The sequence below is a fragment of the Aptenodytes patagonicus genome, chromosome 2, assembly GCF_965638725.1.
Source record: "Aptenodytes patagonicus chromosome 2, bAptPat1.pri.cur, whole genome shotgun sequence".
Taxonomy (NCBI): domain Eukaryota; kingdom Metazoa; phylum Chordata; class Aves; order Sphenisciformes; family Spheniscidae; genus Aptenodytes; species Aptenodytes patagonicus.
This window is the reverse complement of record NC_134950.1, coordinates 55,161,343-55,174,101: the sequence shown is the minus strand read 5'-3', so window position 1 is coordinate 55,174,101 and position 12,759 is coordinate 55,161,343. Positions and strand designations below refer to the sequence as shown.

Here is a 12,759-nt window from a genome sequence, read left to right as displayed (position 1 = left end):
AACCATGCCTGCCGCAAGGAAACAGTCCACAAAGGTCATACCAAGTGCCTAGTATTTAGACACTACCACCCTGGTGATAGGAATTCTCTTAAGACTCTCACGTTTTTTAGACCAAGCATCATTCTATTTGACATCTGGATGTTGTCGCATTAAATATCCACTACTTGGTACCTGGATGCCAGGGAAGAATGCTTGACGTTCTTGGTACTATTCACAGTGAGGCATGCCTGCCAGATTGACAGATGCTGCTCTCTCCTCATCTAGGGGAGTTAGGCACTAAAATTAGTAACTATTAAAACAAGCGTACTGAGTAAGGATCTGCTGAATTTCATCAACGAGAAATACTGAAGGGAAGGAGTCACCACTGCTCTTTCCACAGGAGTTAGGGCTGTAATTCACGAGTACGGACAGCACAGCTTACAAAATGACTGCCCCCGGTACAGAGAGAGCCCAGTTGCTCAAGGATAATCAGGTGCTGAGCCACAGCAGCTTACAGCGCACAACGTTAAAGCAGAGTGAGGGCAGTGACAACCTTTACAAGTTATTACCTACACTGACGGGGAGCGTGTGGGGGGGTGTTAGGCCAGATACAGGATGTGCGAGACAGTTCCCTGGTGAGGCACTGCTTCTCACAAACAGCCCTGGAGAGGAAACAGTTTATAAGCTAAAACTCATTTAGGGTTCAGCTCTGTTGCCTCCGCAACCACAGGAAACAAGCATACCAGCCCCATGCGTGAATCATTGCTTTTGGGAACTTCACCTTGAAGAGCAGGAAAATCTTTCTTCAGGTAGAATTGATCTCTTTAATCCCTTCTGCTGGGATCATTGCCTAAGCACCTTCATTTGCCAAAAAGAAAAAAGCACAATAAGAAACACAGCTGCTTGTGATGGTTCCACCCTCCCTTGTTCAATTGTTCAGTGGTTTAACATTCAGCCCGAATGTTGCAGACCTACTTTTAATTCTCTCTTCTAGCTGAGAGGATTCAAGGCCACATTGTCCCAGCCCTCCACTCAAGTGGCCTAGCTACAAAACAACTGAATTAATAAAAAAAAGATAAAGAAAAAAAAACGGAGAGACATCCCACCATAAACGCCCTCATGTTCTGCTGACCCACTTCAGTAAGAACACTTGGAGATTCTGCGTGGCTCTTACTGACGCTGATTTTGCCAGGACTGAGAACTGCAGTTACTCTATAAAACCAGTGTTACTGGTTGCAGACAGACACAGACTTTAAGGCACCTTCTGCATCAGAGGTGAGCGGGGGTTTAAAATTTCTTTGCAAGAGAAATCCCAGGCCTCTGAATTACCCACCAAAAGTCCGCTTTTATCAGTCTCCCTGACATGTTTGTATCAGAGCATTAGATGCCATTAAACTTGAGAGGGTAAAACAAAAGGTTCTCCCAAAGGCAAGGCTAAGAACATTAGTGAATTACAGTTCATCATCACAAGACCAAACGGCTTATAGGCGTTGCTATACAGCAACATAGCCCTGGCCCATAAGCAAGAACCAGCGTCTAACAATTGGCATTTATTGCTATAGATAAATACCAGCTGCCGCACTCCGAGCCTCAACAGTTTAGTTTATATCACAGGTTTTAGTCTTTCATATGTACGCAAAGTTATGCAAACATGTGAATTTGAATTTGGGGTGGTTTTTCAAAGCTAATCTTACAAAACAACAAGAGCGCTTACTGAGATACCAAGAAATGAAACGTGGGAGCAGGGAGTCTGGTTTGCGTTACAAGGCAGGCCTTAAGTCCTTTTGAAACCCAATCTTTTTCAAACATACACCACATGTGTGTTTGCACATACATGACTCTAACAGCGGCTTGCAGATACCTCTTTTTACTCTCTTCTGTAATGAATGAATTTGATTAAAGAGCCACAATTCAGTGCACACGAAAGCTGCAATTTGAAAAATCCCGACAGCGTTAGTCCTTGTTGTGGTAGGAGCGGAGCTTCTGTGGGAACCGACCGTATTTTCCCCCGTGTGCTGCACCAGATGAGCTCTGCGGGGCTCAAAAAAAACAACAAAAAAAAGCCGTGTTGCGAGCCATTTGCCCTTCAGCGAAGTGAGTGCTAGGAGCTGTAATGCCACCTACTGATGGCTCTGGATACTGGCCTCAAGTTCCCAGCCCGCTCCCTTCAATTGAAGGAAAGCCAGGCGGCCGCTGCAGGCGTGCCTGCGGTGCGGAGGGGAGGAGGGAGGCTGGCCTCAGCTGGTGGGCTGGCGAGGACCTGGCCGACTTCGCCTCCTTCAGACACGGCGAAATCGGTTTCGCTGATAGATCACAAGAGGAGTTCTTCGAGTTTTTATCTCTGCCCCCTCTAACTGTAAATATTTTCAGCAAAAAAAGCAGCAACTGAGAGAAAACTTATTTTTGAAGCATTTGGATGTCTTCTTCCGTCTTCTCCGACAGCGTTTTGAACCCTTTTCCCCCTCTCTGTTTTTCAGCACCTTCCATACTCTTCTCCCAGGCCTACTGTTGGCATCCTGTGATCCTTTATATGTTCGCACAGTTCCCGTTCTTTCGCAAAGCTAACCGGGACTGAAGTAGAGCAGAAGCTTCAGAGCTTTTTCTTACAGGTACCAGTGAACGATTTTTATGGCGTTGTCCTTCTCAAAAGACGACAGTCCCAGTAGGTTATTCATGAAAGAACAGTGTATTTCTAAAACAAATAACCACTGTCCTCTAATGAAATTTATTAAAAGTTCAGTTTGCAATAGCAGCCTACCAAGAAACAGCAAAACGCTCCCAGCCAAATGACATTTGTTAATTTTGCAACCTAAATTCTGAAGGGATAACTGTAATTCCTAGAAGTGACAGAAGCAGCTCTGATCACCCTTTCTCTCAAGACCAAAAAAACAGAACCACAAGTATTCAGATTATGGCAAAGTTGCTTCAGAGTACTGTAGCAAATCTGCTATGCATTCCATACCACAAGAGCTAGAGGATATAATTATGAGAAACGGAACAAAAAGGACTGCCTCCTTCTCACACACCCAAAGCACCACTCTCAGCAGAAGCTCTTAAAAATATACTGTATATTGTTCCATTTGGAAAGCAAGAATAACATTTTCAGATAGAAGACAAGGACAGAGGCAGCACACCTTCCTTCTTCATCCAGACCCATTCTCACTGTGCTTTGAAAAAAGATGGGAAGAGAAAAGAAAGAAAAAAATAAATGGTTGCAATGAAATGTAATGAATTCCATATTGTCAGTCCTGCAGATCTGGTAAGAGGCATCATTCAAGCATTCTACTCACACGTGGTACCTCTTTTTTAAGAAAACACTAGGATTTACCATGCAAGTTTTTAAAAAGCAGTATTAAGTAGTACTCAGTGTCAAGAAATGAAGGCGCTAAGGTGGTAAAATACCCCCTCAATTACATCCATAAGATTTAAAATGTTTAATGTGCAAGTCTTGGACAGAAATCATTAATTTACAATGTACTAACATTTGAAGGATGGGAATTTCTTCATTGTATATGCTCACAGTAGTAAGTGAAGTACTCAGTCGCTGAAGTACAAACATCAGTATGCTTAAGTGACTTATGCTTCATTTTTAAGGCAAAAATAGGTAACAATACGACTGCATACAGTTGCAAAAATATTTAGAGATATGATTAAACAGTCCACTTCTAGCATGAAAATTTCAATGATGTACTTAATATAGCAGTGTTTTATTTGAAAAGTTACCATTAAAAATGTAAAACTAATCTAGCTAGGATGAGTGGCACTGACATTTTTACCTGGGCCTCCACACTCACGGATCTTTGTCCCTAAACCTCTATCACTGTAAGCTGTCCTCTCTCCCTGCCCATTTCCACTCTTATTACAAAGGTGCAGGTGTGTCTGAGCAGCCCCAGAGTCCACAGAGGAAAAAGCTGGAATGCTAAAAGTGTATGCAAAAAGGTCCCAACAAGAAAAAAAGAAAAAACAGATCCTGAGAAATAAAATTAATGGGGGGACAAAAAAAAAAAAAAGCAGCTATCTGCAGGTATCCAGGGATTTGCTCAGTCATCCTTGTCTTTTGCTCCGTGTTTCAGGATGCGCGTGAATTCAATGTAGTTGAAATTCCCCTTTTTGTCGATGGGTGCCTCTCTGTACAGCTCATCTACCTCTTCGTCTGTGAACCTGTCTCCCATTGTCGTCAGCAGCTCTCGCAGGTAGTCTTCCTGAATGAACCCTAGAATGAGTCGTACAGAGAGAAACACAAAAGGGAAGCTGTTTCTTAGCCGAGCCTTGCAAAGCAGTAAGACAGACATACCAACAGACGTGCGATTAACTAATACAGCACATAATATATGCATTTGCACCAAGAGCCCAAAATACTTTCTTAATTGAATTCTAAAGAAATTCCTTGAATGCAAAGGGGAAGGCAGGGAAGTTTGATGCATTTCATACAGATTTTTGAAAAGCGGCCTGGTCTGCTGTGATCTAATAACACCTATTTCCATCTACTGATCTTCAACAGCTTAAAGTGGAAAAACAAGTTTCTGTCACTGCTAGTCTTCATTACACAAGCTGTCTCTTAATTGAATTATATTTTTCTTGACTTTAATTAGATATATTTGCACATCCTCTATAAACTAGTTTCCTCTGGGGACTAAATAACCACTGGTTGGCTCTTCACTGCTGCACAATACTGTTGCTGGAGGGGGTTTACATGGATACAGTGAACTGCTGGCAAGCGTCCAGGGAAAAAGTTTATAACAGAAAAGACTTTCAGACAGGATTGAGCAAGTTAACTCAGGAGGGAGGAAGAATGTCTACTGTGGAGAGGTAGGGGTGGAGAAGCTAGTCAAAAAAAGGTAGGATATATTAAGTTATTTATTTTATGCTAAAATATTAGCAGAAGATTTTGGAGAAAATTAACAAAGATATAAAAATGAGCAGTTGCTAAGTATGTTCTGTTAATTCAATTTCAATAGATGGGCAGAACCACCAGTTGCCAAATAATTCCAGGAAAGTTTAGAGATGAAAAAAGGAATGCGCGTAACAAATGGTAGACAGAAGAATGCAGAAACTGCTTAATGTTGAAGTAAGACCTACCATGCCTTTAAATGCACAACAGTTGCTTCATTTGAGAAAGAAATGAGTTGGAGAAATATCAATAATGGAACAGAGGAGGTAGAAGTATGTTAAAAAAAAAAAGATATGTAAACTGTGCAGACCAGCTGGAAATCATATGTAGACACCCACATCAACTGATGTAGATTCAATTAGAATGTGATTAAAAAAAAAAAAGTTCTGCTTTGGAAAGAGAGTTGAATAACTTAAGCAAACAGAGTTCATTAGAGAGACAAAACCAAACAGGGAATCAGGGGACCAAAAGGCAGTCAATGAGCATGACAAATTATCATGCTGCAGGGAAGGGAAAAAAACCCGTGTTTCAACATATGCTAATTAAAACAGCATCATATCCCAGTGTAGACAAGTTCTTGACTATCGACTCCAAACGAAGAAGGCTAACAGCAATATTCTACTTTAAAAACGGGGAGAACGTTCAGTTACCCAGGCCCATCTTAATCGGGTCAAATTTTGGAGTTGTCTCTTTGCAGATGTGTGTGGGGATGGGAATCTCACTAACGGACATTCCTGAGTTTGATTTTAATGAGCAAACACTGTACCACCTGGCATGACAAGGCACTTAAGCAGAAAACAACGGAGAAAGGAATGTGCAGCTGGAAGGAGAAAAACAAGATAAAGACCATGAAGGCATTTCGCATGATCAGAAAGAACGGGCCAATCTGCTAGAGCATAGATGCGCGTGAACACAAGGCTGTAACCTATCTGCAAGCTGCAGGTAGTGTGTGTCCATAGTAGATAACTATATAAGCCTTGTTATAAGTATGAATAGAGGAGAATGACCATACTCATATTGAGATCCATCATTACTCCGGATTCGCACTCCCGCTCCGCCGTCGACACCGGTAAACTCCGACAGATATGCGTAAAGAAGGGGAAAAACCAGCTAAACAGATTAGGCTGTTTCTGCAGTCCTACAGAGACCAAGTAGTGATGAGAGATGACATAAGGATTAGTATTCAAAGAATGCAAGGCCTTTGGTGCTGCAAGTTTAGCCTCAAGGACTTAATTGCTTCTGTCTGAACAGCTAGGTGTTTAAACACTGAACTAGGTTGCCAGACTAGGAATACACTAAAAGTTTTAGCAGCACCGAATTGTAAAGCAAACAGTACTCCCGCTCTCCCTTGCACACAGCTTCAATGTAGATGGGGAGTAACAAATTCATGAAGCAAAATTTAAGATTCAGCCTGTGGCAGACAGCACAAAACAGACGACAATGCAGGATCAAAGAGCAGACAAAAGATACACCAAATGCAGCCAGACATCACTTTTATACTAATTTCATAGTACTACATACGATAGTAATGCTGAAGCAATATACCCAACTAGATTGGCAATATAGGAAATGTAACTAAAAACCAACAAGTACAACTAGCTTATCCTCATCAAGAGGATCTGATTTGTATTATTCTCTTTCAAAAGAACTACACCGATGTAGGGCTAGAAGATCAGGACTGTAACACACACGCATGTGGAGATTATGAAGTGGAGAAAAAAAAAAAAAAGAAAAAGGTTTGATATAGCTGGAAATGCTTTTGTTCATTTTTAGAAGGAACAAACTAATCAGAAGCCAAATCTGAGAAAAAATGAATAAAAGGCAAACATAACATGGGTTCTACAAATACATCATACGTTATTTTGAAGACTGCATTTTGACTATTATGAATCAAAAATCAATAAAACAGCATAACTATCTAACATGTTTCCTGGTTAAAATTTGAGGATGGCGTAAGACACAAAAAAGACTGTGGAACCATTATCCTCAATCATCCTAGGACTAGACTAAAACATTTACCACACAGAGCTGAAAGATAATAAAATCAATCTTATCAGTACATGGGGGCCTGAACTAGTAACTTATTGTTTACATAGACATAGAAGGTTACTGTTCAAAAGAACTGGTAGCACAATCGTTTTCTTTATACTGTAATTCACAGGCTCTTGTTTTGGAGCACACGAAAAAAACCTGTAGCACAGTGAGTCAGACTACCTGTGGAGAGAAAATAATTAACCTACTAACAAAACTTCCTTCTCTAGGAGATGGTAAAGAGATTTCCCTTGAGAGGGAGGAAGTCAATTAACATTTGAAAAGGCCTTACCAACAGAAAGCCTGTTTACCTACACCTCAGCAGGAAGGGGATGCTCTTTGAAAAGGCAAAAGGTGCTAAAAATACACAGACTGAAAATAGCTGTTTGAAATGGAATAATATCCTTTGAAAGGTTCAGAGCACATATCCACAGGTTAGACTGAAATATTGTGGTGGACAGTTGTGAGGAAAGTTACAGGTGCAGTGACATCTCTAGTACAGAGGCTACATAATTTCAGCACGCACTAGTAAGACATGTTCACAACACGTCAAAGCGCTGATATTCTGTAATTCCGCAGAATTGCCCTAAGGATTCATCCCTGGTTGCTACACACTTCTCTGGAATCTTAGCCTACGTGAATAAATAAATAAAAGCATAAACTCTAACCTCAAGATTACAGGCGCAACCTTGAAAGACTGATACAGTAAAACTGAGCTCTGCATTTTCCTCTTTCCCCCCATCTTGCTATGCAAGTCAGCCCAATCTGTCATTTCTGCGTTATAGACCCCACCCGGTTTTTATCTTTAGATCATTAAGGCTACAGCCCTTCCTGCAACCTGAAAGCAAACCGAGCTGCGGGTTGAGGGCATGACACATGGCATTTGTCATCAGAGCTGTAACATACGCTACGCAAGATGACGGTTCAAAAGAGTTTATGTAGTCTGGACAGCCTGTCTTGAAATACTAAAAACATCGAAGAATTCAGATGCATCTCATCTACTGCAGAGGGAGGACAAACTCAGTTGTATTACAGATTTCACATCCGTCACCTTTTCAACGCCATAGAAAATCACATACTACCAATTTGAATTCCTCATCTTCTTAGAGCAAATGCATCTTATTTTGCACTTATAGGAACATACACGCTGCCCAGTTAAAACACTCTTCTCCAAAGCCTCACAGAAGAACATTACTACTAGTCCTCAGTACTCACACAGAGCAGCCAGACAGTTTTTACTCTCACTCAGTAATAAGTCAAATTCTCATTACTTGGTAGCATATGCCATCTAGAAGGATTACTGTGTCATACTTGATGTATAAAGGTGCAAAAATCAGCGTACTATTTAGAAGCCCAAATAAACAACATAAAAGTATCCCCCCCACCACCAAGCGGCTGACTTTCACCCACATACCTGTTGCTTCTTCATCAAAGCAAGCAAAAGCATTCCTGATTACGTCTTCCGGATCGGTGCCATTTAGCTTCTCGCCAAACATTGTGAGGAACATAGTGAAGTTTATGGGGCCTGGAGCCTCATTCATCATGGCATCTAGGTATTCATCCGTTGGATTCTTTCCTACAAATAAAGGGATTCATATTTGATTTAGCTTTCAAACTAAAAGAAAAAGTGATCTGAACAACGTAATACAAACTGAGACACCTCTCATAAGCTATCCCAAACTCAGTATTTTAATTTTAACAGCACAAATTTGCTTGGCAACCGTAAACAGAAAAGTGACATTACCAAGGGAGGCGAGCATATCGTGCAAGTCCTCTTTGTCAATGAAGCCATCCCTGTTCTGGTCAATCATGTTGAAGGCCTCCTTGAATTCTTGAATCTGCGACTGATCAAACATTGCAAATACATTGGAAGTGGCACGCTGAGGGCGCTTCTTGGTGGTCTTCGTCTTTGCCTTTTTGCTAGACATGTTGATTTTCGGACACTAGGGAGAGAAGTAAATAAGGTAAATACAGCAAGATCAGAGTTAGGACTTTAACATTAAACCTTAGTACAGTTTTTTTTTTAAGTTCACAGATAGAAAACACCTCTAACACACTTGCATTTCCTCTCATCAAAACATATTTCCCTAATCAAGAAGGGAAAAAGAGAAGCAGAAAATACGAACAAATGAAAGACAGACTCCTAAATTAAAAAAAGTCACTAAAAGAAGACGTAAGTTAAACTTGAATTTTAGTCTTCAAAGGGACAGCTTTTGTCTGGGATCCCTTCTTGATACATGCACCTGCAAGCAGGGAACTCGGACTAGTCTCAAGTCTAAAAGAGCAAAGTGAGGTTTTGAGAGCTGTCGTTAAGCCTGTGAAAGAGCTCTGTATGGATATGGATAAGTTCTGCCTGACCTCCATTTACGTTTATGCATTTTATTTTACCTGAAATATACTACAGGTCTGCCATACCTGAAAACTGACTTCTGCTGCCTACTCCTTTAAGCAAAAAGGGAAAGCAACCAACTCACACTGCTTTTGCTCGTCTCCCTAGAAAAACTGCTCAGAAAAAGGTGTCTTCACCTGTAACGCTCAGGCTAACTGAGCTTGGGTCTGAACAATGCAGCGCAATGGCCACACTTTGGTCCATTTCATCGCTACCACTGTCATTTAATTTACCTGTTGCTAAGCTGGCTAAGGTTTCCATCATGCAGTGCTGCGGAGCAAGCTTTAAGATTTTATAAAATGAACCGAGGGAGACTGCATTTGTCCTTTAGGGTAGGTGGGAGGGATGGATGGGGGAAACCTACACGCAGCCCCTTTCAGCTTTAACCACAGAAGGCTGCGACCTGAAAACAACCTGGCAGCCCCGGAGGAAGGCTGATCTCTCTTCAAAAGCGGCATCCCGCCCTCGGCTTCAAGGGCGCAGAAGGTCGAAGAGCTCTTACCCTCCCCATGAAGAGACGCCACCGGCGATGGCGCCGGGGGGGCCCTCTCGACCTTGCCGCCGGTTGAGGCTGAGGCTCCGGCAGCCACGTCCGTGGCTGCCGGAGCCTCAGCCTCAACCAGCGGCGAGGGCGGGGGGGGGCGGGCGGCCCGGCGCCATCGCTTCTCCTCAGCAGCAGCTACCCCAACGGCCGCCACCAACGCTCGCTGGTTCGAACGCGTCTCCCAACGGTCACTCTCTCCACAGCCCGTTCCCGTCCCCAAACACCTCCGAACGCCCCCAAACACCTCCTCACCGGCAGCACCCGGACCCTCCCAGCCTCACCCCAACGATCGCTGCGGGGACCCGGTACGAGACAGACACGGAAGGGAGGAAGCGGCGGCGGCAGCAGCAGCCCCGGTGCTTCCCGGAGAAACCATCGCCCTCCTGAGCGGCAGGTGGGGACGAGCAGCGGGCCGACACCGGGTGGCGGCGGGAAAGGCGGCGGAGGGCAGCGAAACGGCAAGGAGGCCTTTTCCGCTGGCGATCGCAGCTCCCCCTTCCCCGGGGCGACTGGATTGGGACGTCCCCGCAACCGCTTCTCCCCCCCACTCCGGCAGCGTTGGCGCAGCCCGGGGGAAGTCGCCTCCACCGGTGCTCGGCCCTGGGCGCCGCCTGCAGGTGCCGGGCGGCGGGGAAGGGAGGGAGCCCCCGCTGGCAGCCGCCGCCGCTCCGGAGGCGGGCCCTGAGGCTGAGGGTGCTCGGCGGGGGAGAGCCCAGCAAGTCGATGAGGAAGGATGAATCCGGGACGCCTTAAAAACGCGTGTCTGAGGTCAGGGGGTGTGGAAGAATGGCTGATCCAGCAAGGCCATGATCTGCTATCGCTGAGCAACCCATGTTTCGAGAAGTAACTAGGACATGCTAACACAGCAGGCTGACCGCCCTTCCCCGGACAGAACAAAGAACAACCGGGCCAGGTAAACGACCGAAGCGGAACTGTATCCGGGAGGAGGGGAAGTAAGCGACTAACATGTTTTGCTGCCAACCGCCAATCAAGTAGAAGCAATAAGCGCGTGGACAGTAACTTTAACCCATTCATAGCTTATTATTGAGCACGTGTACAGCTGTAGTTAACCAATCATAGGTTGTTATGGAGCGCGTGCCTATAGTAGATAACTATATAAGCCCTGTTATAAGCATGAATAAAGGAGAATGACCATACTCATATTGGGATCTGTCGTTACTCCGGAATCGCAACTCCCGCTCCGCCGTCAATGCCGATCCGGGTGAACTCCGACATCTGGTAGCAGAGGATGGTTTGGCACGCCTCTTCGAGACTGCGGTAAGAGCAGCGAGAGAAGGGGAGCGGGAAACTAGCGGCTGGGAGTCGTACTATCCCGATGATCGGAGGGGATAGATAACGGAGTAGTCTGGCCAACTGCCTCCCAGGGAAGCAACCGCTACTATGGAAATAGAGGTGGCAGCGACGTTGCTCGCAAGTATCCTCTCAAAGAGAGGGATTGAGACAACGGTAAAGCAACTATGTAAGTTGATTAAATTAGGACAACGTTGGGGACATTTTAAGGACAGTCATACTATTTTTTTCGTCCTTGAGTGGCGAGAGCTTGGCAATACTATGTGGGAGCAAACCATCACGGGGGATGAAAAGTCAGAGAAGGAGATTAAAACAGTACGGGAACTGTGGAGGTCTGTGTTAGAGACTTTAAAGGCCATGAAAGCTGAAAGAGAGGTGGCTTGTGCGGCCGCTCAAATGCTAGCCCCAGAACCCTTGCCTGATAAACCGAAGAATACAGAACCTGGACTGTCTCGGTTCTTTGGGCTGTCTGCGGTCCGAGGTATGTCGGGCACCCCCAAACAAACTGCCTTGGAAGTCAAGCATAGCGTTCTAGGGGGCGACGGCGCTTCTGAACCGCATAAGACCTACCCTCCGCTTACGGACTGCAAAGACGCAGAAACTAGCGGTAAAGGGGTCCCCCTTTCACCTGGGGCGACCGCGGGGGAAGAGCGACAGGCAACAGGAGAGGGATGGCCCGAACCGGCAACCCCTCCCACGCCAACTGCTCCACCTCAAGGTGAGCCCGCGGACGACGAGGGTGAGCTCCTGAAGAAGGTGGTGCAACAGTTGCAGGACTTAACAATTACAGCCCAGAGGGGAGGAATGGAGCACCTGTCCGGGGCGTCAGGGGGATCCCTACCCCCTTGCTTCTCTGGGCCACCAACGACGGTTCAGCCCGGACGCTGGAGCCAAGTGGCTAGAGACGCTATTCTGGATGGGCAGTGGCAAGTGGCATCCAGCTTGGGGGCGAGTGCTTCTCCTGTGTTGCAAGAGAATAACGGCAATAAGTGGGCGCCTCATGATTGGAAAATCCTACAGCAAGCAAAAAACACTGTGTCCCAGTATGGGATAAAATCAGAAGCTTCGCGTCAAATTGTAATTTGGATCTTTTCGGCTGACCTGATGTGCCCTGCTGACTGCCAAAACCTTATGCGGCTTTTATTGTCACCTACGCAGTATTTGTTATGGGGGTCGGAGTGGTCACGGCGGGCGGCAGGTGCTGCGGCACAGCATCAAACGCAGGGGGATCCCCTCTATGGGGTTACCGCGGAAATGATAACGGGGATGGGAAGGTTTAATGATATTAATGCTCAGTTGATCTTTCCTAATGTTTTGTTGCAGATGTCTGCCAAACTGGCGCTAGACGCCTTTTTAGCCTTACCCGGTTCGTCCGCTCCATCCTTTAGTTCTGTACAGCAAGGTGCCACTGAAGCGTATAGTCATTTTGTCGATCGCTTGTGGGGGGCGATAATTGATCATCCAGATTTGGGGGAGGATAACAAACAGCAAATGTTTCGAATTTTAGCTTTTGATAACGCTAACAGTGCCACAAAAAACATATTAGCCACCCTGCCAAAAGGCGCAGGAGTAGAGGACATGCTCATGCGAGTGGAGCGTGCTCAGATTCGAAAA

At 45.1% G+C, this 12,759-nt stretch overlaps 1 protein-coding gene across 2 annotated transcripts; it reads right to left on the bottom strand.

The window, feature by feature from the left end:
• Positions 1 to 3,398: 3,398 nt before the first annotated feature.
• Positions 3,399 to 10,179, bottom strand: LOC143156439 (myosin regulatory light chain 2, smooth muscle minor isoform-like). Of its 2 annotated transcripts, none has more exons than XM_076329896.1 (4): positions 10,116 to 10,179; positions 8,646 to 8,844; positions 8,316 to 8,477; positions 3,399 to 4,192 (listed from the first exon to the last, which is right to left on the bottom strand). In XM_076329896.1, the coding sequence occupies exons 2-4, from the start codon at positions 8,827 to 8,829 to the stop codon at positions 4,020 to 4,022; spliced, it is 519 nt and encodes a 172-aa protein (XP_076186011.1). In that variant the 5' UTR covers positions 8,830 to 8,844; positions 10,116 to 10,179; the 3' UTR covers positions 3,399 to 4,019. The 2 variants fall into 2 exon arrangements, with proteins under 2 accessions (XP_076186011.1, XP_076186010.1); XM_076329895.1 differs by having other exon boundaries at positions 10,087 to 10,159.
• Between the last annotated feature and the right edge of the window lie 2,580 nt (positions 10,180 to 12,759).

What these genes read in the sequence shown, in the direction of transcription:
- LOC143156439 (XM_076329896.1), bottom strand. Translation starts at nt 8,829, where the DNA reads ATGTCTAGCAAAAAGGCAAAGACGAAGACCACCAAGAAGCGCCCTCAG. An exon ending in CGATATGCTCGCCTCCCTTG is followed by an intron (nt 8,478 to 8,645) that starts GTAATGTCACTT and finishes CTTTATTTGTAG; the next exon opens with GAAAGAATCCAACGGATGAA. An exon ending in CTTTGATGAAGAAGCAACAG is followed by an intron (nt 4,193 to 8,315) that starts GTATGTGGGTGA and finishes GACTCATTCTAG; the next exon opens with GGTTCATTCAGGAAGACTAC.